The sequence below is a fragment of the Manis javanica genome, chromosome X, assembly GCF_040802235.1.
Source record: "Manis javanica isolate MJ-LG chromosome X, MJ_LKY, whole genome shotgun sequence".
Taxonomy (NCBI): Eukaryota; Metazoa; Chordata; class Mammalia; order Pholidota; family Manidae; genus Manis; species Manis javanica.
In genome coordinates this window covers 98,733,631-98,759,431 of record NC_133174.1, presented here as the reverse complement: position 1 = coordinate 98,759,431, position 25,801 = coordinate 98,733,631, and the positions used below count along the sequence as shown (strand labels likewise).

Genomic DNA, 25,801 nt, shown 5'->3' with positions numbered 1-25,801 from the left:
AAGAGAGGGAGGCAAGAGGGAGGAGGAATGGGCTGTTACCTGCAGTCTGTGGGGGTGGGGGGTGTGGCCCATCCTCTGAGGCTGCCAGGGCTTCCAGAGCCTGCAGAGTGGACACCAGGGCATCATCTAGCTCCTGGGCATGATCTCGGACTGTACGGGTCTGCACACTGTCAATCAATGTCACTGGAATCTCATCGTACAGGAGCCCACGCAGGTGGCGTCCTTGCTCCTGGCTCTGGACGGCCCGGCGCTTGGGGTCATCCTCATCAGAACTGTTGTCTCGGAAACCCGGAGGTGGGGCGGCAATGGCAGGCAACAGTGAAGTGCTCTCATCTTCCTCTTCCTCCTCCTCCTCACTCCCTGGGGGTGGGAGGGACATCAAGTCTACCATATTGTCACGAGAAGAGCCAGGCCTCCCGCCTTTGCAAGGGCCCAGCTGCTCCTGGAGTTTGGCTTTGCAAGAATCACAGTAGAAATTCAGGGCTTCAGCCCCAGGGGACTTGTCCAAGGTGTAGGACCGGACCCTGCTTGCACAGGGCTCATGGTCTAGGCTGGCTGCATCAAAGTCATCAGGGACTACACCGTAACCTTGGCCAGAGCTTTTGGACGTGGGATCAGACTTGGTCCGGGGCCTGGTCTCCTCAAAGAAGATTAAGTTCTCATTGACATCTGTCCGGCTTTCCTGCTCCTTCCTTTGTTCCCGCATGTGGAGGTAGCAAAAGCTGACAAGCTCAGAGTCGGCAGGCGGGGGTGTGCAGCGGCTCGACTTCCTGGGGCTGGTGCCCATGCTGCCCACATAACTACTCTCCTTTTTCCCCAGGTGGCCCCCAGTGACAGGGCGGTGGGCGCTGTGCATGTAATCTAAACCCAGAAAGAGAATCAACAGATGAGCCCTGGTGCTGAGCACTGTCGCTGAGCTCTTGGCATCTCTGGCTTGGGTTTCTGGTGCACGGTTGGGTGGCAGGTACCATGAAAGAGAACATTGCCTGGCTGCTAGAGATTAGAAGGGGCAGCCATGTCACCGCCAACCCTGAAAGTAGAGTGAGTAGAATCGAGTGGCCTCAGCTGCTAATAGCCCCATCACTTCTGACATGGAAAAAGGCATGGGGTGAGATGGGGTGGGGGTGAACACCTTGGTATCTGGGCACAGCTGGATTTTTACATGGGAATGTCTGGTCTGAAAGTGCTGTATGCATATTGAAATAAATGAGATTTATTTTATGTCCCCCATGAAACTGTCCCTGTCCCTGTCCCTGCCCCATCCTTTCAGAGCCTTTCCAACCCCCAGTGCTCTGCTGCTCTTATGTTGTGTTGGATATCTTTCAGTGAAAGGAAATAAATCTGACAAGTTACTTGTGCCTTCGTGGGAAAGTATAAAATAAAACAGGCCATGTATGATGCCTGAGAATTCTTATTTCAAAGAGAACTGTTGCTGGAGAGACCCTGAAAGAATAAAGCTCTACTAGTAGAATTCTGGGCATCTGAATGTATAAAGTGTATGATAGATATGCTGGGATGTGCATATGTGGGAAGAAGGTGGAAGGAGCATTCTTACAATTCTTCAAATTGCATTTCTTCTCTGTATTCATGCAGGGCCAGCCTGCCTGCTATACATACATGTGGTAAAATGTTTTAGTCAATAGCTTTTAATGATGGTAAGTGTGTGCATCTGTGAATCCATAGCAAATGCTTGATCTCTGAATGGCTTCTCTCTCTTAATCTGTTTTGGGGGACCTTCCCCATGTTATCTGTGAGAATATACTCAGACAGTGCCAACTCACTTTGCTATCAGCAGATAGACAGATGGCAAGCAAGCATTAACTTAGGCTAAGGTCGTCATCACACATGATCCTATTTAGTCCCCATAACAACCCAATGAGATAGGTGCTATCATTATTCCCATTTTACAGAGGAAGAAACTGATCCAGCTTGGTTATGTGACTTACCAAGGTCACATGAGTCATAAATGGCAGTCTGGATTTGAGCCCAGGTCTGAAGGACTATAAAGCCCCATATTTTTAACCATTACCCTATAGTTCACCTATGACCTATGGGCAAGGTGCTGGAAAACAAAACTTCAAAATACCTTTCAAAGTTCAGTTGTGTTGCTTTTCACTAAAGCTTACAGCCATCACAAAAGCACAGTGCTGGCACTTAACAACAGAGCTCCAAAATACATAAAGCAAAAACTGACTGAACTGAAAGGAGAAACACACAATTCAACAGCAATAGTTGGAGACATCAATACCCTGCTTTCAATAATGGATAGAACAATGAGGCAGAAGATCAACAAGGAAACAGGGGACCTGAGCAATACTATAAACTAACTAGACCTAACAGAAATCTAGAGAACATGCCACCTACCAGCAGCTGAATAAACATTCTTCTCAAGCACACCTGATATTCTCCAAGATAGACCATATGTTAGCTCATAAAATGAGCCTTAATAAATTTGAAAGGAATTAAATCATACAAAGAATGTTTTTTGAGCACAAGTGAATTAAATTAGAAATCAATGGCAGAAAGAAATCTGGGAAATGTATAAATATGTAGAAATTAAATAAAAGATTCCTAAATACCAATATGTCAAGAAGAATCACAAGGAAAAGTGGAAAATAATTTGAGATGAATGAAAATGAAGATATAACATGCCAAAACTTATGGGATCTGCTTAAATTAGTATTTAGAAACAAATTTACAGTGGTAAATACCTACATTATAAAAGAAGAAAGGTTTCACATCAATAAGCTAAACTTCCACCTCAGGAGACTTGAAGAGCAAACTAAAGCCAAAACATGCAGAAGGAAAGTATAGAGGACGGAAAAACAATAGAGAAAATCCATGAAACTGTAAGTTGGTTCTTTGTAAAAGATCAATAGAATGGACAAACATTTAGCTATACATACCAAACTAAAAAAGGAGAAGATTCAAATTCTTAAAATCTGGAACAAAAGAAGGGCCATCACTACTGACTCTACAGATATGAAATTGAGTAGAAGGAAATACTATGAATGAGTTTATGCCAAAAAATTAGATAACCTAGATGAAATGGATAAACTCCTAGAAACACACAAACTACCAAACTCGAGAGGATGGGAATAAGAATAGGCCAATAACAGGAAAAGAAGTTGAATTAGTAATTAGAAATATCCCTTCTTCCCCCTAAAAAAAATCTCAGGCTGAGATGGCTTTACTGGTGAATTTTGTCAAATGCCAGAGGCATTTATATTAAACCTTCACAAACCCTTCTAAAAAAATAGAAAAAGAGAGAGTGCTTCTCACTTTATTCTATGGGGCAATTTTACTCTGATAACAAAACCAGAAAAAGACATCACAAGAAAACTACAAAGCAATATTTCTTATGAATATAGACACAAGGTTCCTCAACAAAACACTAGCAGTCTGGATCCAGCAACCTATAAAAAAAACTATACACCATGACCATAGGGGATTTATTGCAGGAATGTGATGTTGGTTTAACATCACAAAATAAACTAATGTAATACACCATGTTAACAGGAGGATAAAAACTGCACAAGCATCTCAATAGACACAGAATAATCATTTGACAAAATCTACCACCCATTCACAGTAATATTAAAAAAGCTAGAAATTAAAGGGAACTTCCTCAACATGATAAAGTTTACCCATGAAAACCCAAGGCTAACATCATACTTGATGAAAGACTGAAAGATTTCCCTCTAAGGTCAGGAAAAAGTCCAGGGTTTCTGCTTCCACCACTTCTATTCAACACTGTACTGGACAGTCTAGCCATGACACTTAGACAATAAAATGAAATATAAGGTTTCCAGATTGGAAGGAAAAAGTAAAACTATTTGCAGATGACATGATCTTGCATATAGGAAATCCCACGGAATCCACTAATAAACTATTAGAACTAGTAAACAGGCTCAGCAAAGTTGCAGGATAAGAGCTTAATATACAAAAATAAATTGTATTTTTATACACCAGCAATGAACAATATGATAATGAAATTAGGAAACAATTCTATTTATAATAGCACCAAAAATAATAAAATACTTAGGTATAAATTTAATGAATGAAGCATAAGACTTGTACCCTGAAGACTACAAAACATTTGTGAAAGAAACTAAAGATTTAAATAAATGGATTAGAAGACTTAATATCACTGCAAGGGCAATACTTTCCAAATTGATCTACAGATTCAGCACAGTTCCATTCAGAATCTCAGCTGACTTTGTAGAAATTGACAAGCTGATTCAAAAATTCATATGGAATCACAAGGGATATAGAATAACCAAAACAATCTTAAAACACAAAAACAAAATAGGAAGATTCACACTTCCTGATCTCAAAACTTACTACAAAGCAATGATAATCAAGACAGTGTGGCACTGGAATAAGGACAGATATAGATCCATGGGATAGAATTGTGAGTCCAGAAATGAATCTGTGATAGTCAAATGGCCCAATTTGTAAATGGGTAAAGGATTTGAATAGATATTTCATCAAAGAAGATCTACAAATGGCCAATAAGCACATGAAAAGATGCTCAACATCATCAGCTATGATGACGCAAATGAAAACCATAAAGAGATATCACTTCACATCCACTATAATGGATGTAATTTAAAAAATGAGCAATTAACAAGCGTTGATGAGGATATGTTGAAATTGTACCCTCTAACATTGCTGGAGGGAATGTAAAATGGTGCAGTCATACAAAACAGTTTGGCAATTTCTCAAAGTTAAACACAGAGTTACCATTTAACCAGCAACTCCACTCCTAGGTGTATACTGAAGGGAAATGAAAGCATATGTTGCCACAAAACTTGTGCATTAGTATTTATAACACTATTCTTCATTATAGCCAAAATGTGGAAACAACCCAAAGGTCCAACAACTGATGAATGGATAAACAACATGTGGTCTAGTCATATGATAGACTACTATTTGGCCATTAAAAGAAATGAAGCTACAACATGGATGACTCTTGAAACATTATGCTAAGTGACCAAAGCAAGCTACAAAAATACCATATCTATATATGATTCCATTTATCCAAAATGTCCAGAATAGGCAAAGCTATAGCGGCGGGAACTCAATTAGTGGTTGGTTAGGGCTGAATGGTGATTAGAAGAGGAATAGGAAATGAATGCTAATGGGTACAGTTTGTTTCAAGAGTGGTGAAAATGTTCTAACATGAAATTGTGGTTATGATTGCACAGCCCTGTGAATATATTCAGTATACTCAAAAACACTCAGTTGTGAACTTTAAATGGGTGAATTTTCTGGCTTGGAAATTATATCTAAATAAAGCTATTTGTTAACAAAAGAAGCCCAGCACTGGGCACATGATGAACTTGGAATCATTTTAAAAAGAGCAAAAATTTACTCTGCACTTGAAAGGACTTAATGAGGTTTAACTCACATAATCCTGTCAAATCCCTCAAGAGGTAGGTAGTATTACTATCCTCAGTTTGCAGATGAGGAAAACTGAGACTAGGTTTATGGAACTTGTTCATGATGGCAAAACTAAGATACAGAGGCAGGGACTGGAACCCGTGTCCCTATGATTTTATATTCTGAGCTCTTGCTGTTTTCCATACACCATGTTGCCCCACTAAATATGGAGCCATTAGGTTGGTTCAATTTAGGCTTTAGTGGCTGTATCTAGGGAGCTCTGGGTCAGCTGGGGGAAAGTATGTAATGAGCCTCTGAGCCTTTGGGAAGAAGTGCCTTAGGAGCATGAACTATTAGTTCAGGAGGTCTCTGCCCTAAGGCATTGTCCACAGGTCCTGGCCATGCGCTAGGTTCTAACTGCCTAAGAGACAGCTGAACAGTCATTGTAGCTAGCCTGGCAATAAGCAGCCACAGAGGTGGCTCCCAGAGGCATGCTCTGTAAGCACGTGGTGACTCTTCTCAGACAAGGGCTGCAGGTCTAAGGGTGGTTTTTCTTCCTGCAAGATGGAAAAATGCCTCCACAACATCAGGCTGTCAAGGCCAGGTGATGCACAGCCTACCACTTGGTACTGTGACTTCCAGATTTGAGAAGCAGAATGGGTCTGTGCAGAGGAGAAAAATGTGGCTGGAGCAGCCCGAATCTCCAGACAGGAGGTTAGAAATTCAAGTAAAGCCAGGTGCAGTAGGCTGATGGCTGGGACAGCAGTGCTTCCCAGGTTGCAAATCTGCTGTAAATTGCTCATCAGCATTCCCCAAGGGGGATGCCCTAGTCTACCCCTCCACACTCAGCCACTCAGAAGATTCACTTTAAAAAAATATGCTTGCATAGAACAGGATGGTGATCCAACCGGAGCTATGTTCAAAAATATATGCAGCTTATATATATAGTCAGTGTAGCATTGACTCAATCAGCTTTCTATGACTTGGCCTTGCTGATTCTGCAGTCTGATGGTGAAGAATAATGATGACCTAGAGTCCCTGTGAGAATCTCAGGTTCTTTCTGAATCATCAAAAAAGAGTCTGTTATGTTCAATCTAGCTTTAGTATTCTGTGTATGTTGCTGGGTTTGAACTACATGAAAATCAGTAAGCCATGCATGGGATACATAGTACCCGTTGGCCAGAATATTCAATTCACCAGACCAAACTATTTTCTAACCATGGGAGAAATACTCAGTGAGTTCCTTCAAGTGTGGCCCCCACTGAGGCCCCAAAAGTCTTATTTTCCTGGACTGCCCCAGGATACAGGGAGATTAAAGTTGGAGAGAGGTGGCAGCTGCCTCTGGATTTCCTACCATCCCATGTATGGGTGGAGAAGTGGTATTTGTCTGAGCCTTTCTCTAAGCTGTTTCCTCAGGCCCAGATGTTGTGCTGTGGAGGTTGAATTTCCCCTATATAAATGCAAAGGCATTTACTGCATTGACATTATCCCTTTAATTGTCTGTATTCAGCCACTAGATTGTGAGCTCTGTGAGGGCAAGGACCGTATCTGTTGTTCCTGGTTCTATCTGCAGTGCCTGGCACATAATGAGTACTTGAGAAACAGTTGTTGAGTAAGTGAAATACCTACTTGGGGGAAACTACTGATAAAGCCCAAGAGGCAACACCTTCCTTTCCATGCCTTTTTTTCTGGGTCTTGGATGAGAGGTGATGCTTTCTCTTTCCCACTTGCTGGCTTAATGCATCTTTTAGGCCCAGTTGGCTAAGCACTGAGTTGGGCTAGCTAGCAGCCAGCACTGAGTTGGACAAGAATATAGGGCCAGCCAGAGAGACCAGACCTCGAGGAAAAAGCCCAGATGAGGCTGGCAGGATGCCTGTTCCTGGTAGGCCTTTGCTAAACAGTGGACTCTGGGGCTTCTGTACTGGGATGAAAGTGGGAGCCAACAGAGGAAACCAATCTCAACTCTGCACCAGAAATTGATGGCCCTGCACTGTAACCTAGGTGGAGGGCTCCTCAGTGCTGCCCCTTATGGTCCCCCTTTCCCTTTCTTGGGGCCATGGGATAAGATGTGCATACCAGCTCCCAACAGGCAGAGCTGTGAGGCTTATCCCACCCTACTCACCAAGAGCACTCAATGGCTGCTGACGACCCAGCATCTAGCAGTCCAAAAGGCCAAGTACTGCCAAACCTCTAGGGAGATGCGGCACTGTAGTGGGGATACCATAGTTGGTGTCCATCTGGCTCCAGCATGGACAGAGAGACCCATCTTAGAGGCAACCTGAGCCCCTGTCACTCTGCAGGCCCAAGGGGGTGCGTATCAGGAATCAGTGGGGGGGGGGCTCTAAAGCCATGCCTAGCAGTTACAGAAGCCTTTCCAGGCTGCAACACCCTTCAGAGAATCTGATGAAACTGATTTGCCATTGAGAAAGCAACAGGGACACAATGTGGAATGTGTTCAGTGAGGCTGAAGGGACACTGAAGGCTGTGTCCCTCACTTGGTGCCACTATCCCCATAGAAAGGGGAATACTTAAGGACAGCAGTGGCTAGGGTGTTCTGGGGTGACAGAAACCCTTTAGAAGGCAGAGGAGGGTTACAGAGCCACCTCTGGGGCCTTCTGAAAGTGGACCCCTCCACCCCACAACAAACAACCCTCACTTCCACATTTGGTCCTTGGCTGGGCTCCAGGCTCTTCCTTCTGCCTTCCCTCTCCCCTTTCTCACTCTCTTATCTTGCTCAGTAAGAGGTTGAATTTACTTGGGTGTGATGACAGGGAGGATTGCAGGAGACACTGGTAGTGCTAACGCTGGCTTTGCCATCACCTGGCCATCCACAGGCTTGGTCACATGCGTGGTGCCCACATCAGTGCTATTCCCCTGGACCCATGCAGCCACTTGGCCCTGTGGCTGCTTCCTGCTCTTCATCAGTTCCTTTGCTTCTCTCTGTGGTGCCTCCATCCCACGCCTTGGGGCCACCTATCCTTTCCCCAGTCCTGTGTTTGGCGGACTGCCTTGTAATTCCCATGGACGCTGTTGTGAGATGTACACATGGGCTTGTTGTGATGTTCATGATAAAGCGACAATGAGAGGAGAGGGTGCGTGGGGGTACATGGCCCCATCAGGAGTGTTGTTTACTCTCAAACTCTTTAATCTAGATCAGACATGACCACGCTACACTACAAACCAAGGCAGCCTTGAAGAGAGAAGAAATAATCGAGATGCAAGGCAAGTGGATGGAAAGACTTCAGCATGTGAGGAGGGTGACTACAGGGTGGGAAGTCTCAGCTTCTGCCCGTGAAGTTTGGGTGCTAGGGTGAGGGAGCACTTACTGCACATGTTTGAACCGTAGGTCTAATATGTGGGTACCTGTCCTTTGGGTTTCCTCCTTCTCTTCCCACTTCGGTTTGGGTCAGCAGTACCTGGACTGGGCTGATTTTTCCTAAGGCCCCCCCTGTTCATGCTATCACCAGGACAGCTCCAAGGGGTGGCTGCTTCTGTTTGGGAGCTGCACTTGACCTTGAGATTAGTGGTTATCCCCTCATATCTTTAAGCTCCCTGCTGGCCTGCACTCTGGGTCTATAGTCTTTCCTCCCCCAGCCTTCTGTGGCCTCTTCCTTCATGCAACTCTGTCAATCCCCGCTAGATGGACAAAAGAAAGGTTTTATCTTCATTTTCAATCTCCACTTCACTTCAACTAAGCCAGAACAGCCACACATCTCTCCTAGATCACTGTTACTCTAAAGCTTTGCCTTAGATCCAGTGTGATTCTTTAATTGGTTCTATTTATTGATTGTTTGCTATTTTTATCTTACGTTCATTCACTGACTCAATCACAATGTATTGTCACAGGCATCCTTTGTGGGACAAGCCCATCTGAAGGCCAGGTGTCTTTCCCTCTGGATTGTGCCAGGTAGGACACAATGGTACAGCGCTGGCTCCTAGCAACCCAGGCACTGGTGTAAGACGGTGACCACTAAGGCAACAGAGCTCCTCCCTGCATGTGTCCAGGGTCCAGAGGGCCTCTGGAACACCGAAAACTGAGGCTGAGCCCTACCTGCCTTGATCATTGGAGGTGGAAGAGGCTGGCTGGCAGGCCTGGAAAAGACCATCTTCCTGGAATCCAGCAGGAGACGGCAGTACCCCGCAATCAGGCAGGCAAAGTTGGTGGCTTCAGGCCACTCCATCAACAGCACCAGAGGCTGGGAGAGAGACAAGAAGAAACATGAGGAAAGGAGGGGCAGGTGCATGTCCAGGAAGATGGTAGCAAAGAAAAGATGACTTGCAGAGTTATAGGAACCATGCTTTCTGAACCAAAATTTGAGGCACATGGCCTGACAAATACTTTGTTCTGATTTGAGAATTTATTTATACTAAACTCTCACTCAGGTATCCAAACTTTATTTACCTTTATTACACATTTAATGAAATCACCTTTACTGAAAAAGCCTGAAATTATCTAACATGACTTGACTACTCTGTGGGTGTACTTGCCCATCAGGGCTTAGCAAATGTGTGGGTCAGCTGGGAGAGCAGGGTTGAACCAGGTGTCTAGGCTAGACTGGGGAATATCCTTGATGGGAAATCCCTTGAATACATAAACTATCTCTTGCTCATCTCTGACCTCCCTCCCACCCCCTGCCTATACTCAGAACAGCTCCCCAGACATGGACACCCCATGTAATCAAGTCCTTGCTGTACCTTCTGGGCCAAAATCTTCCTGGTCTGCAGCCCTGCTCAGACTTCCATGCTCTCCCCTCTTTTTTCTAATTCCCAAAGTGTCCTCAAGATGTTAACTGGTGCTCCTTAAAAGAGTTCCTTGGTCAAATCCGTGTGTGAAACACTGGATTAAACAAAGCTATGGAGAGTTGTAGTTATGGGAATTCTCAAATCCTTGAATATATTAATATGCACTGTGAGACTTTAATAGGGAAGCTTAAGTATTCCAACTTTTCCAAGTTATTTGACTAAAAAAATCTATTTTCATAGAGCATCTTGTGGTAGTAGGATTTTTTTAAACCTGCTTTGGGAACACTAGCATACTGTATTGACTTCTATTCCTGACCCTAAATCGGTCAAAGTAATCCTGGTATTAGCTGGTGGATTGCTTTTGGAGACCTGGCACTGATATACAAAATAAAATGATATAACAAAAAAAATAGCACCTTTTCAAGAAACCTTCCCAATATCTGTGTATTATAATTTTAAAAGTGTGGCTTGAAAATAAGTTTGGGTCAGATTGAAGTCAGCCATGGTAGCATTCTCCCTGGGATAGAGCAGCAGCCTGAAGACTGGTTGAAGAAGGTGCCATGGGGCCATGGGTCACCTTGACTTTTTGGGGTTCCCAGACCAGGCATTAAGAGGAGGGAATGAGTCCCTTCTCTGAACAGTGAGGAGGCCACTGTGCCAGTCCAGGTGAGGGGTGATTAGGGCCTCCACTAGGGTAGTGGCAGTAAGAAGGGACATCATGGAAGATTTGACTGAATTTGGCCACCAACTAGACTAGTCTTCTTTGGATGGATCATTACCTTGGGAACAATTCTGGATCCAGATCAGCTCAGCTTCTAAGTAAAGTTGCACCAGTTTTCTTTGCTTTCTCCCAGAGTCCCAACACATAGCTTGAGTTGAATATTTTGTAGTTCATATAGACCAGGCTGGCAAACTTTTTCTGTAAAGGTCTAGATAGTATATATTTTAGGCCTTGTGGGTTATACAGATTCTGCTCCAACAACTCTGCCTTTGTAGTATGAGACAGCCATAGATTATCCAGCCATAAGCTAAACAAATAGGTGTGATGGTGTCCTAAGAAAATTTTGCTTATATCAACAGGTGGTGGGTTAGGTTTGGTTCATGGGCCATAGTTTGCCACCTGAAGCTTCTTTCCAGCTAGACACAATTGTATCTATTTTCACACCACTCAGCTTGTTTCATTTGCCAACAGTGATTCCCTTCTTTGGAAATTCTTCTCTTGGCTTCTGTTTCCATAATCTCTGCCCATCTCCATGTCTCTCGTTGACTCACTCTTCTTGAGTAACCTTGCCACCCAATTAGTGTCCCAGGCTCAGTCCTCAACCCTCAGCTCTTCTCCACCAGGGCATCATCTTTCACCGCTGAGCTGGGAGTTCCAAAATCACCATCTCCCTCTGGAACTTTCTTCCTATCTCGGAACTCGTACAGGGCTGTGTCTATACCACACAGGCTTGTGCTGGACCGAATCTTATCTTCAAGTGATTCATAGTGATTGTACATCCAATTATACTGCATTTCACAGTGAGGCATTTACATTCTGCTCCACAGTTAGAGATGGGGCTCCCGCAGTACCATCAGGAAGAAGAAGAGCCATCTGTACCCCAGGGAGCAATGGCTCCTTTCTCCAGTGAAAAAGAGAGTAGGGATGAGGTGTTACCTTTGGGTCATTACTAGGGAGGGGTAGAGGGGATGTTTGACCCTCTAGTTAATGGATGCTTCTCAGTCACAACAGAATGGTCAACCTTACTTGCAAGAAAATAGAGACAGAAAGGGAACGGCATTGTGGGGGGAGAGTGTGATACCCGTTTTTGCCTCACCCCCTGCCACTAATGGCAGAGGGCTCTGCAGGGGTTTGGGTGTGGCCAGCTGCTACCACTGTTACTAAGAGGGCCATGCTGGCTTGGCTTGCCTCAGGAGCATTCATAGACATCATGGCCGCCCCTGCAGCCACTGCTTTATGTCACATCCTCAGCGTATTCCTCCAAGACCACAGCTTCTTGAGGAAAGTGTGACTGGGTAACAAGTGTGCTGAGATCCTGATTCCCTCAGCCTCTGGGTTCTATTGCTGCTGGCTACAAGATGCCTCATTTGTTTATTCCCATGCACCATACACAATGTGGCATTTTTCATGATATGGCAAAGGTGGGTAAACACTAACCTCAGGACCTCCAGTAGCCTCCTGATTGGCCTCCCACCTCCAGTCTCTACTCACTCCACTCCACTTCACCTACATATTACTACCTGAGCATCTTTCTAAAACAGACTCCCACTCACTTAAAATCTTCACTAGCTCATCGCCTAAATCCTATTGCCTTCTGATGACATGCAAAGCCCTTTAGGACCTGGAACCAACCTGTAGTTCCATACATGTCTCCCACTAACTCTGTCTGTGCCCGCCTCCCATCACGATCTCTTACCTTATGCTCCAGCAACAACACACCATTTACAGTTTGCTAGAGATGCCACATTCTTTTACTCCTTCCTACCTTAACCTGTGCTGCTCCATCTAGCTGAAATGCTCCCGTGCCCCACTCTGTTCACCCAGAGAGCTGCTGCACCCTGGCAAGATGGCTTATGGATGATATGACCCACTGAGACACAGCCATTCATCTCAGAACAGGGCCAACACAGGTCCTGCCCTCACGGAGCTTGAAATCTAGCAAGATATAAGACATAGATGAAATAATCACACAAATGAATAGGACTGCAAGGTGTGATAACCACTATGAAGGAAAAGTACAGAGAGCTAACAGAACATAGACTCTCCTGGATTGGTGTGTGGGTGTGAATGTGTACATGTGTGACTAATTTGATTCCAGAACCTGGAGAGAGCTTCTATGATGAAATGGCACTCACTGGCTGACAAATTGAACGAGGGACCATTTGACCGAAGTAAAGGCTGCCTGGCTGACTGCCTGATGGACTAGCTGGCTGCAGGGCAGTCAGACTCACTGATGCTCTGGCTGACAAGCTGGCCGCAGGGTAGGCAGAATGCCGAAGAGCCTGACAGCCTGACAGGTTAGCTGTCTGGCTGGCTGGTCAGCTGCCTAATGTACAGGTTGGAGGCTGAAGAACCTAGCTCACTGACTGACTTAACTGTCTGACTTCAGTTTTCCTTCTTATTTCTTACCCTAAACAGAGCTTTATGTCAGTAATAAAACAGCATGAAGGCAAAACCCTGTGCACAGAGAGGGCCAAGTGCATCCCCAGCTGGCTCAGCACAGCAAGCACATCAAGAGCTTCTCCTCTGCATGCCCACACAGCCAACTGGGCCCCAGCAGGGGCCAAAAGCAGCTTGAAAAAGGAACACAGATGTGCTTTTTGCCAGCAGGGGGTAAAATCAAATCAAACGGAGGCAAGCAAAGAGGTTGAACAGGTTTTCTTAGAAACCTTCAAAAACAACATTTTATTTTAAATAGAATCTTAATGATCATGATGTCTAACATAATGCTTGTCTTTACTGAAAGCACTAGAGCAATAAAGCTCAAACATGAGAATAGGAGACACACTAGACCACAAAGAAATCCCTTGGGACATTCCTTTAATGGTTTCTGCACCCCCACCACCCCCTCATGTGCTTCTGTGGTAATGGGGTATGGTAATGGCCCAGCGGTGTCTCAGTCCCAGGATGCTGTCTCTTGGAGAAAGATATTTGCATACTAGCTCACGTTCACTCCACTAAGACCAAGTAAGCTGGGTAAAAGCTGGAACAAAATATGCCTAGGCCATCTTCAAACAGTAAGGGAGAAAAGGGGAATACGGTTGGAGGCATGGCCAGACATGAGAAGGTACAGAAGGGATTAATTTGACATGCTCTAGCCCCATCTCCTTCCTGGGGTGCTCTGGAAGCTCAAAGGCATGCAGCACTTCAGGATGCCAACTAGGGAGGAGACTGGCCCTGGGGTAGCCTCAGTTCATTTAAGCATCCCTGAAAACAGGGAAAGGATGGAAATCCAGGGGTTCAGAGGGGAAAGGGTACAAAATGATGGTCCTTGAGTCCCAGGAGCCATACATTTGGGTTCTTACCTCCACAGCACTGGGAAGAGCCATTTGGGCATAGACGGCTAATTTGGAGGCAAGGCAGAGTACCCCCTTAAGGCCGTGGTTCTCAAGCCATATGCACATTAGAATCACCTGGTAAGCTTTAAAAACCTACATGCTCCACCCTCACCCCAGACATTCTGGTTTAAATGGTCTGACAGCAAGGGCCCAGGCAGCCAGTGGTTTTTAAATCTCCACACATGATTCTAATGTGCACTCAGAGTTGAGAACTACTGCTTTGAGAGAATAATCTTAGTTTCACCAGGCCCTTCCAGAATATTCCCAGACCAGAGCGACATATCTAGGGGGCAATGGACCAAGCCTGATTTCTGACTTCCATGTTTCCTGGTAAGGAAATTCAGTCTTTCTTCAATGTGCCCTACATGGTGGTGTGCTGGTAAACGTTTAACAACCAGTCCCTATGAAGTCCTGATTTGTAGCATTTGCCAATTTCCCTGGTGTACATATTCCCACTATGGCCGCTTTCAAATTATCAATGTAATGTCACTGCACACAGAATTGGGAGAAACATGCCCGGCTGGTTCTTCTACATTACACTGACCCTAAGGGTAGACTCCCACTAAGCCCAGGGAAGGCATTCTGCAGTACGGGCTTCCCAGACCCCATCCTCCCAAATCCTTCCTGTTGTGCACAGGCATGGAGAGGCACTGCTCAGCAGGCACAGACATTGCTGATGTAAAGTGCCTCCAGGAAGCTTCCTTCATCCCCCTGCTAGAATTTCTCTTGCCCTCTGTACTCTAATACACTCTGGGTGCCTCTTCTGTGGCTCCTCCTTCGGCATGCCATGGATCAGCACACTTGTTTCTCTTCCACAAGACAGTAAGCTTCTTGAGGACTGGGAGCCATATTTTCTACTTTTCTTCATCTTTATATCTCCCACTGGGTTTACCATGCTTCCCAGTTACAGTAAGATCATATTAATGACTGTCAAATGGAAACCTGGATTCTCTTTCTCACTCAATCTTCCTGTTTTTCTCCAACTACTATATCAATGATCCTTCCTCTTCTGATTTATCTCAGAAAGGTCTAACTACTGCTCTGTCCATTTCACAGGGCACTGACTTGTACCAGGTGAAGCACAGAGCAGACATCGCTCATTACAAGCACATTTGATTTTCTATAACAAAAGTTGGGTGTGAACAGAACGTTTATCAGCCAAATCGTATCTTTAATGTAGCATATGAAAGCATCCTTCTTGAAGGAATCTCACTGTATGTTACTTTCCTTTTGCTTCTGTAACAAATGAACACAAACTTAGTGGCCTAAACAGTCTGTATCTATTTTCTTGTATTTCTAGAGGTCAGAGGTCTGACAGGCATCTCACTGGGCTAAAATCAAGGGTAGACAGGGCTGTGTACCTTCTGGAGGCTCTAGGGGAGAATGGGATTCCTTGTCTTTTCTAGCTTCTAGTGGCCACCCACATTCTTTGGCTCAAGGCCCCTTCCTCCATCTTAAAGGCCAGCAAGGTTGGGTTGAGTCCTCATACTGCATCACTCCAACCTTCTCTTGGCCTCTCTCTTCCCTCGTTTTCAGTACACTCGGGATACAGGCAGCAGGCAGTAAGGGTTAGGTGTAATAAGACACATGCATTGTGTGTGTAAGAGAGGCATGTGTGTGTGGAATATGCATACACACTCTTAGTGATTCTATATATTTCACATTCACTCTTCTTTTTCATTACCACCACTGTTCTTCCAGCCCAGGCCCTGCCCTTATCACTCTACTCCCACACTAGCACCCTGATCTCCTCCTTGCCTCCCTGACTTGACACTAGCCTTGCTTCTGTCCATCTGGCAAACTGGTCCAAGTCAGCTTTCACTCTGCTACTCCTCTGCTCTAGGACCTACAGTGGATTCCCACTATTCTAAAACATTAAATCTAAATTCCTTGGACTGGCCTTTGAAGCTTTTAACCAGCTTGTTCTGCTGACCCCCAATCTCTCTCATCTCCTTTCTTGTTATTCTTCTCTCTCGCCAAGCTAACTGTGCTTACTGACCTGCACATATGGCTGGCTTATTTCAGTGCTTGCCCTCTGCCTGTGAACACATCCCACTTCTCTCTGCTGACCCAGCCTATCACTTCAAGAGCCAGCCTAAAACACTCTCTGGTAGGAAGCCAGTTCTGGTTAACCCCTTCCTGTTCTTTTGCTCCATGTTCCATATCATACTTATCTAACACATCTACTTCATATTAACTTTTCTTCATTGCTGTTTTGCTTTTGAAAAAATACCAGGTCTCATTGCTGAGTACTTACTCTGTGTCAGGCAGTGTCCTAACACATTTTATCTACATTTTCTTATTTAATTCTGAATGACAACTTTTTGAGACAGGCAATCCATTTGCAGTTGAGGAACTCAGTATTCAGAGAGAGTAAGACAATTTTTCAAGATCAAATAGCTAGGAAATGATAGAACTAGATTTGAATCTGATCTGTCTGATTCCAGAGCTCCATACATATTCTGATGTGTTACGAAGGTAGGTCATGTGTCTTTGTGAGCCTAGTCTCTCCAATAAGAGTGTGGCCCCTCCAGGCCATTATTCATGCCCGTAACTGTGGCTACATTGCTGCTAGATTGCAGCACCCACTGACCCTGGTTCCTCCTAGTGCTCTGGACCCAGAGGTCAGTAGTTCTCAAACCTGGCTGTACTACAGCATCACTTGGGGAACTGAGGAATAAATAAATCCTGCTACCCAGGCTAAATTGCAACCCAGGTATCTGTATTTTTTTAAAGCTCTCAAGAAAATTCTATTATGCAGCCAATGGAGAATCACTTGTAGAACATAGAAGGAGACAGCTAGAAAGCTGTTCCTCTGTTTTAAACCTTGTTTTATTTCTCAGGAAGCCACATCTACCCTGCATATCTTGTCTTTCCTCCCGCTTCCCTACCTGTCCTTTTGGCTTTTTGCCCAACAACTTTGCCCAACTCCCCGACTCATCTTTCTTCCCTTCTCAGCCCTGTGGGACAAGCTGACTTGACCACCTATTAAGGTCAGTCCATGCTGGAGAGGCTAGGAAGTGTCAGATCAACTGTCAGTGGGTCCCTCAGCAGATGGCAAGGGAATTGGAGAACTTGGAGCTACCCCAAGGCCATGGCTTCCCAGTCTTTCTCATGTCATGACATACAGAAGATTACATTCCTGTAAACACTGGGGCTGCCCCAGAGGCCGAGGGCAGCAATCATTCGTTGAGGAAGTGGCCACAAGTCAATTAGATATCAGCTCCAGGAAGGTTTCTAAACCAGTGGGAATCCTGTGACTCACAGGTGGAAAAATTAACATATTAAAGCTTTCTGGGTTTCACAAAGAGAAAAATGAATACTTTGCTCTTTTAGAAACAGCATCACTCCATCTCTTAATCTGCTAACCCCTCCCCCCCCCCCCCCCCCCCCCCCCGCGAAATACTTTAAGAAAGGAAAGTTGCACCCCTCCTAACCATTTCCGTCAGCTGGCAGGCAGGCCTGCCTCCGACCTCCCACTGGTCACTAGGTGTTCAAACCACAGCTGCCAGTTTCTGCACAGATGATAGCTGCTTGCCAGTCTGAGGGATCTGGTTTATGTGAAAGATTCTAAGGTTCTGGAAGAGCTGGACTCTGGGAGGTGAAATGGGGACAAGGCTCTACCGGCTCTTGGTTCTGTCCACATCCTCAGATACCTCCTCCTTTGGCAGTCCAAGAGCGTGTGCCTATGGCAGGGCTCTCTGACTGGTATGCACACAGCCCTGGGCCTCTGGGGCAGCCCCAGTGTTTACAGGAATGTAATCTTCTGTATGTCATGACATGAGAAAGACTGGGAAGCCGTGGCCTTGGGGGTAGCTCCAAGTTCTCCAATTCCCTTGCCATCTGCTGAGGGACCCATTGACAGTTGATCTGACACTTCCTAGCCTCTCCAGCATGGACTGACCTTAATAGGTGGTCAAGTCAGCTTGTCCCACAGGGCTGAGAAGGGAAGAAAGATGAGCAAAGGGGCCCAGAGTCTGAACCACTTCAGAATCACTGAACCTCATGTAATAGGCTCAAATGCTTTCTCAAGTTTACTTCCTCTGTTGCTAAGGCTTGTCCCTGGAGAGATGCAGCCTGTCAAATCCAGGCTTACCTTGGCATCCATGATGCTGGTCTCCACCCGGGCCACGCCCTGGTTCTCCCGGAACAGCTGGATCTTGCTGATCTTGCTGAACTCGGACAGCACAGTGGTGAGGTTGGTTTTGAGGTCAATAACATGGCTGATGCCGTGACGGGGTCCCACCAGGAGAGTGGTGGCTGACTGCTTCTCATCCTGGTGACCAAGCATGGTGGGCAATATTCACAGAAAAAAAGAGCAGAGGGGGTGGAGAAAGGAGGCAAGAACAAACAGAAAACGGGCATTGGGCCAGTTAAATATTTGGGGCTCAGTGCCACAGCAGGAGGGCAGCCTTGAGGGGAAAATGATCAGGGACACCCCTGTTCCCAGGGCAGGGCTCCGGGTCATCTGGCTGAATGGCTACCCTAGCCTCCGCAGCAGTTTGAGTGAGGCAGGCAGCAGCAGGGCTGGTTCTAGCAAAATCGTGAAGTAGGTGAGGTCTGATTTGGTGTCTTTGTGGCACTCTCTTCCTAAGCCACAGAGAATTTTCATTTGTTGCCACAGGCTGCTCAGGGCCCCCACCCACGGCTCTGCCCGAAGAGGTGGCATCCTGGGCTTGGTTTAGCAGCCCCCACCAAAGCCAATCAAAGTTACACTTCTCACCCAGTGCCAAACGTTAAACTGACAAAGTAGGTGCCTGAGGTGTTAGGAGATGATTGGGCACTTAATGGTGCAGGTGCGTGGGAGGGTGTTGTCTCCCTCCCTACGAAGATATTTGCCCTTTCATAGGCACTATAGTAGTCTTAAACCGGAAGAATGGCCTATAGGAATTTCAGCACTGGCAGGGGGGTGTGCAGGGTGGAGGGAGAGAGCAGTGGGCTTTTGGTGATCCTCAAATACCAGTATGTAAATGGTTGCCCTTGCGCCTGATAGGCTGGATTCCCTTAAGTGTTCTGGATAGGCTCCTCTGTGCCATCAAGCCTGAGCTCTCTGGCAGCCCATTCCCTGGCAATAGCAGCACCCCAAGAAACCTCTTCCATCTGCTGTAGATACTTTGATAGGCAGCTTTCCATCAGTGTGTCCCACAAGCATGACAGCATGTTCCCCAGAGCATGCCAAGCACCTGGATCCAGTCAGCAAAATGATTTGAATTTCCTTTCACTATAGCTCACTAGGGTAAACTAGCTCGGGGAACAGTCTCAGGGGGACCAACACCCAAGAAGGGTGTCACAGTGAAGGCCCTGGGTGGGCAGCGGGAAGTGTGCAGACTCAGGAAGGGCAATGAAACAGAGCAGGGGTTGGCAAACTCTGACCCATGGGCCAAATCTGGTCCGCCACCAGTTTTTGTTCAGCCCATGAACTAAGAATGGTTTTTACATTTTTAAATGGTTGGGAAAAATTCAAAAGCACCATATTTCATGACATGTGAAAGTCACATGAAATTCAAATTTCAGTGTCAATAAAGAGATATTGGAACATAGTAACACTCGTGTTTATAAATTGTCTACAGCTGCTTTTGTGCTGCAATGGCAGCGCTGAATGGTTGTGACAGAGACCTGCATGGTCCACCTACAAAGCCTGAAATAGTTATTCTCTGGCCCTTTACGGAAAAAGTTTCATGACCCCTGAAATCGAAGAAAGGGGACGCAAAAGGGTCATGGAGGGATACTGGAAACAAGTGTGCTTCCTCCTGCAGCACTCTACCAGAGGTGGGACCAGAGCATCAAGCAGGCGAGAGGGAGGAGGAGGAGAAAGAGGAAATTATGAAGGCCTTTGCTAACAGAGAATGCTACCCTAAAGTCCTAATGGGGTCCCGCCTGCCTGTCCTCCACCCCAGGACAAGTGCACCCAAAGGGCTCCCTCCCCACCACTGCCCTCACTGACCAGGCCCACAGTGTTGAACAAAACGCCTGTGAAGGTCGGAAGTTCATTCAGAATTCGAAGATACTGGAGCTTTGCCTGAATTGCAGAGCCCTGTGGAAACAATCCACCCAGAAATATGAGAAGCTAGAGTCACACAGGAAAAGCAAACCCCTGTTCTCAGCAAGCCACACTGCACATGTACAGAGACCCTTTCCCCAACTCTGACACCCTACCTCATCTATATTATATCTTTCTGAGACCCACCTATGGCCACCTAGTACTGGCCATCCCTAGCCTGGAGTCCCACTCAATACTTTTAATCTTGAGCAGCTCTAAGTCCCAAGCCTGCTCTTCCTCTGGCATTCCCTCATAGAAAAGTCTCCATCAGCGGTACCAGCATCCCCTGGGTTTGAGTCAGAAGCCTGTTGAATCACACAGGACTCCTCCCTCATTCTCTCACCTAAGGGCCACCAGTTACCAAATCATCTTGATTCTACCTTCTAATTTCCTCTCCAGCCTATCCATTCCTCCTTCTCTAGCCCTGCAGTCACTGCCTTGATGTAACCTCAGCTGTCTAAGGACAGCAGCCAGATTACTGTCAGTACCGACACTCCTTTCCCTCCACCCCTCCACATTGCTATTAGAGGAAGCATCCTAAAACATAAGGTTAATCACATCAGTTACCTGCTTAAACCCCTCAATGGCTCAGGATATCTGCAGGGTGAGTAGAGCCCCTTACCATGGTACACAAGGTGTTCCATGAACTGGCTCCTGTCAACCTCTCCAGCCTTTTCTCTTGCCCTCACCCCGTTGCCCTCTCTGCATGTGCTTATGCTGAACTATTTGCATTTGTTCCCATGCACAGTGTTCCCTCAGACCCCTGGGCCTTTGTACCGATGAATCTTCCTGCCTGGGAACGTCTTCCTCCTGCACCTCCCCCAACTCATTTGGACAAACTCCTTCCTATCTGTCAAGACCCAGCTCTTGCATGAAAGGCACCAATTCCTGGCCTTTTTCACCTCCCTAAGGCTGCACTGGGGGCTCCTCCTCCATGCTTTCAGAGCATCCACGCCAGTAGCACATGTTGTGACTGACTGCTGAGTTTCCCCACTAGCTTGCCCCCTGCTTGAGGGTTGACACCAGGTCTTCCTCATCTTTGTGTCTCCAGCTCGAGGGCTGAGAGCCTCAAAAAATATGTTTGCTGAGGAGATGGTTGGGAGCATTGATGCTCTCCATTGGGAAGAAAACAGTCTGATTAAATATGCACAGCAAGGTAGGAATGGCTTAACTCTCTGGGAAAATTTGCATCTTAAAAGAAAAGCTAGTTGGTAAGGCAAGGAATCTGGAATGGGCGGAATATATGGGGTCAACCAAGTCCTGTGTCTACCTCTGCAGGTGGATTGCTGGGCCTCTCACCACTCTCCTGCCTCCTGGGTCCAAAGTGCCAGCAGACTGAGTCCTTACAAGCCTGAGAAGGGCCTGAGGGCTGGGACGCCATGGAGTGGTCATCCCTCAGAGGGCACCTGAGCCTGAGCAGGGCAGCACGACAGTAACCTGCACCCCCGACATACAACCCAGGCCAGGACTTGTCCCACAGGGCTGGACTTTATCTCCCAAAATTCCCTATCCAAGGACTGATGAATTAGAAAGCTACTGAGGGACAGAGCAGTCGCTCCCCAGGGAAAACATGTGCCTCCCCAGGGAGCAGTGCTGGCCACACAGCAGGTGGCTCAATCAGCACTGACTAAAAGGGTGAAACGAACTGAGAGTTTTTCCCTCCTACATCCTGGCTCCTCTGCTTTGAGGACCCTGGGCTCTCTCAGCGACTTGCCACTGAACTGTCTCTGGGGAGAGGCTCAAGTTTGAGGCAAAACCCTCTCCACATTCATTCCCCATATCTGGCCAAGCTGGGTGTGTACCCAAGTCAGAAACAGTGAGGAGGGTCCTCAGGAGACCAGCCTTGTTGGGACACCATGCAGGAGCATCCCAGGGCCACCAGCCCCCAAGTGGGGTGCCCAATGGCCTACTCTTAGTACCTTCGTGCTGCTGGAAGGGTGTGTTTGGTGGGCCTTCAGTTGCTGAGAGAGAGATTTCCGGAGATTCTTCTCCTTGATGCCCTGCAGGAGGGAGGGGGGAAGAAAGGGCTCCAGGCCCCACTCCTTCCTAAAAGCAGAAGAAAAGTAGGAAATCAGTGAGAGAGGCAAAACAGGCCAGAGAAAGGATGATGTTAAGACAGGAATGACCTCCATGCAAGAGGTAGAGATGGCGGACTAGAGCCTGGGAGAGAAAGAAAGAGGGATGGGGGCAAGGGAATAACATAGGGCACAGCTCCCTAGTAGAAGCTGTGGCTCAAGGGCACCATGGTCTAGGTGTGAGGGACTCCAGTTCTCACTCCCAGCCCAGGCCTTGAATTCCTGAATAGCAGAGCATAGCTCAACCATTGCACCTTCTTCCCGAAGGGCCCCACCACACAACTTACTCCACATTCTTGAGTGAGATCTTCTGACTAGGTCGAGTGGCTGAGACAGTGATATAGATGTGAAGGGCAGCAAGGCCCAAAAGCATCTCTGGCTTGGGGTCCATTCCAAAGCGTTCTCTGATAACATCGTTCCGGCTCTGCAAGGGAGGACAGTCCAAAAGTGTCAGTTAAAGGAAATATTCCCTCCCCACCCCCTGGTCTACTCCTTTATGTCCCAGAAAAGAACCATAGTGTCATTAAGACATCCTAGATCAAGGGAAAGGAGGAAGGTTCTGCCCTTGGGGAAGAGGCAGCAGAGGACCCTCAGGTCTCAGAGACACTATTCACTTCTCTCAGATCCTGGCAGTGTTCTTCTTCGGGGCAGGTGCCTGCGATGACAAGACACGGGTGGGTGGGGCACCTAGGCTGCTGTAAAAGTGAGACATGGCACTGCCCTCTTTGTTTCCTCCTGTTACAGAAGGCCATCCCACTTTTTCTTGGGGCCTATCGTCACCCCCCAGCCATACAGGTCTCTTCTACTAGCTCAGATGGGAATGAAGGAAGAGAGATATTGAGAGGGGCTCTCCATAGGGCTCTGACCCAGAAGCTCAGGGTGACAGATGGTTTGCAAGGATGGGACAGATATACTTTTCCTTGGGGTCTGAAGGTCAAAAGCAGTGATGAGTTAGTCTTCCTGATGCCATCCTAAAGGGGGTCCCTTTAGGAACTACTGTCCAAGGGTATGACAGGCCCCAAACCCTGAGGGACAGAGTCCAAGCTATCGATGATTCAGTCTTGGTTAGACCAGTTGCCCATTTTGTTGCAGTGGAACCAGGATGAACTAGGGAACTAGGGAGCCATGGTGATATCACTACAGCATACGAGACAGTGGAAAAGGAATGATTCATCAATGATCATATATGTAGAAAATCCAATGGAATAAAAAAAAAACCTACTAGAACTAATGAGTTAGTGAGTTTACAAGATATGTCAACATACAAAACCCAACTATATTTCTAAATGCTTTTAACAAACAATTGGAAATTGAGATTAAAAATCAAAACCACTTAATAGCATCAGAAAATATGAAATAATTAAGAATAAATCTCTCAAAATAGGTGAAAGACCTATACACTGAAAACTAGAAAACACTGCTGAGAAAAAATTTAAAAGACCTAAATAAATGTAGAAACATACTGTGTTCATGGATTGGAAGACTCAATATTATTAAGTTGTCAATTATCCCCAAATCAATCTATAGATTCAACACAATCTCAATCATAATCACAGGAGGTTTTTGGTAGAAATTGACAAGCTAATTTTAAAATTCACATGGAAATGCTAAGGGCCTAGAATGGCCAAACAACTTTGAGAAACAAAGCTGGAGGACAAACACTACTTGATCTTAACTTATTATAGCTATAGTAATCAAAAGAGTGTGATGTTGGCATAAAGGTAGATCTGTGTAATAGAACAGAAGTTTGAAAATAGGCCCATATATATATATACATGGACAACTGATTTTTGACAAAGGTGCAAAGGCAATTCAGGGAGAAAGGACAGTCTTTTCAATAAATAGTGCTGGGACAACTGGATATTCATATGCAAAAACAACAACAACTTTGACCACTACCTTGTATCTCATATAAAAATTAACTCAAAATGGATCAAAGACCTCAATATAAAGCCTAAAATGATAGACTTCTAGGAACAAATTGGAGAAAATCTTTGTGACCTTGGGTTAGGCAAATATTTCTTAGATATGACACCACAAGTAGAATTCATAAAAGAACAAACTGACAAACTGGACTTAATCAAAATTCAAACTTTTTCTCTGTGAAAGATACTGTTTGGAGACTGAAAAGACAAGCTACAGACTTGGAGAAATAACTGCAAATAACATATACAACCAATAACTCGTTTCCAGGATATATAAAGAACTCTCAAAACTCAGTAAGAAAACAACCAACACAATTAAAAAGTAGGCAGAAAATTTGAAAAGATACTTCACTGAAAAAGAGGCATGTTGGCAAACAAGCACATGAAAAAATTTTAACATCATTAGGCACTGGGAAATGCAAATGAAAAACACAGTAAGATACCATGACACACTATTAAAATGACAAAAAAAACCAATACTGACAAATACCAAGTGCTGATAAGAATATGGAGAAACTGGAACTCTCAACCACTGGCTGGTGGGAATGTAAAATGGTACAGCCACTTTGGAAAATAGTATTGGGGTTTCTTTAAAAAATTAAAGATTTACCATATGATCAAACCATTTCATTGTTAGGTATTTACCCGAGAAAAGAAAGCACATGTCACACAAAGACTTGTACATGAATGTTCATAGAAGCTTTATTTGTAGTAGCCAAAACCTGGAAATAATCCAGATGTCCAGCAGTTGGACTGATAAAGTTTTGGCATATCTATACCATGGAATACCATTCAATGATAAAAAGGAATTAACTACTGATACACACAACAACATGGATGGACCTCAAAATCATTATGCTGAGTGAAAGACACTGGACTAAAATAAATGTACAGACTGTATGACTTCATTTATATAAATCTCTGGAAAAGGCAAACTATAGTTTCTATAGTGACAGAAAGCAGGTCAGTGGTTGCCTGGGGATTTGGGGGATGAATTACAAAGGAGCCTGAGGAAACTTTTGTGGGCATTAGATATGTTTGATGTCTTGTTTGTGATGATGGTTTCACGGGTATAAACATGTCAAAACTTATTAAATGTGTCATGTATAAACATGTCAAAACTTATTAAATAAAAACGGTATTTAAATATGTACAGTTTGTTACATGTCAATTAGACCTTGAAAGAGCTGTTCAATATAAAAAAGAAAGAATACAGCTGAAGTCCATAACATCATGAAGGGAAGAGAGAGCGTGGACATGGTCTTATCGCCAAATCCCAAAATATTTGAACCAAAATGATCCCTGGAAGCTTGAATGAAGAAATTAAGGGCAAACAAAATGAGAACTAAATTTATACAATTCAAAGAAATTCATAGAGGAACCACAGCTCAGTGCCCCCTTGAGCGCTGGTAAAGGAACCTGAGGTTGTTTGAGAAATGTTCCTAACATTTTAGGTTGTCAGAAGGGGCAGAGGACAGCCACCATGTCTCATAGCACCTCCCCAGGTGTTACCATCAGAAACATCATCAGAAATGAATTCAGGTTTTTTTTTCCTCTCATCAAGCACCTAAAAT

General features: G+C 45.4%; 1 protein-coding gene across 12 annotated transcripts in view; it reads right to left on the bottom strand.

Annotated features, from left to right (window-relative positions):
- Positions 1 to 25,801, bottom strand: part of FRMPD3 (FERM and PDZ domain containing 3) — a 123,448-nt gene that overhangs the window by 5,391 nt on the left and 92,256 nt on the right. For 11 of the 12 annotated variants that reach the window (XM_036991440.2, XM_073227565.1, XM_036991441.2 and 8 more), the window contains 6 exons: positions 22,590 to 22,726; positions 22,147 to 22,273; positions 20,132 to 20,221; positions 18,284 to 18,463; positions 9,437 to 9,581; positions 40 to 861 (listed from right to left, as the gene is read on the bottom strand). In XM_036991440.2, the coding sequence (XP_036847335.1) occupies positions 40 to 861; positions 9,437 to 9,581; positions 18,284 to 18,463; positions 20,132 to 20,221; positions 22,147 to 22,273; positions 22,590 to 22,726 (1,501 nt within the window). The remainder of the gene's footprint in view (positions 1 to 39; positions 862 to 9,436; positions 9,582 to 18,283; positions 18,464 to 20,131; positions 20,222 to 22,146; positions 22,274 to 22,589; positions 22,727 to 25,801) is intronic. The other variant, XM_073227569.1, reaches the window with a different exon arrangement.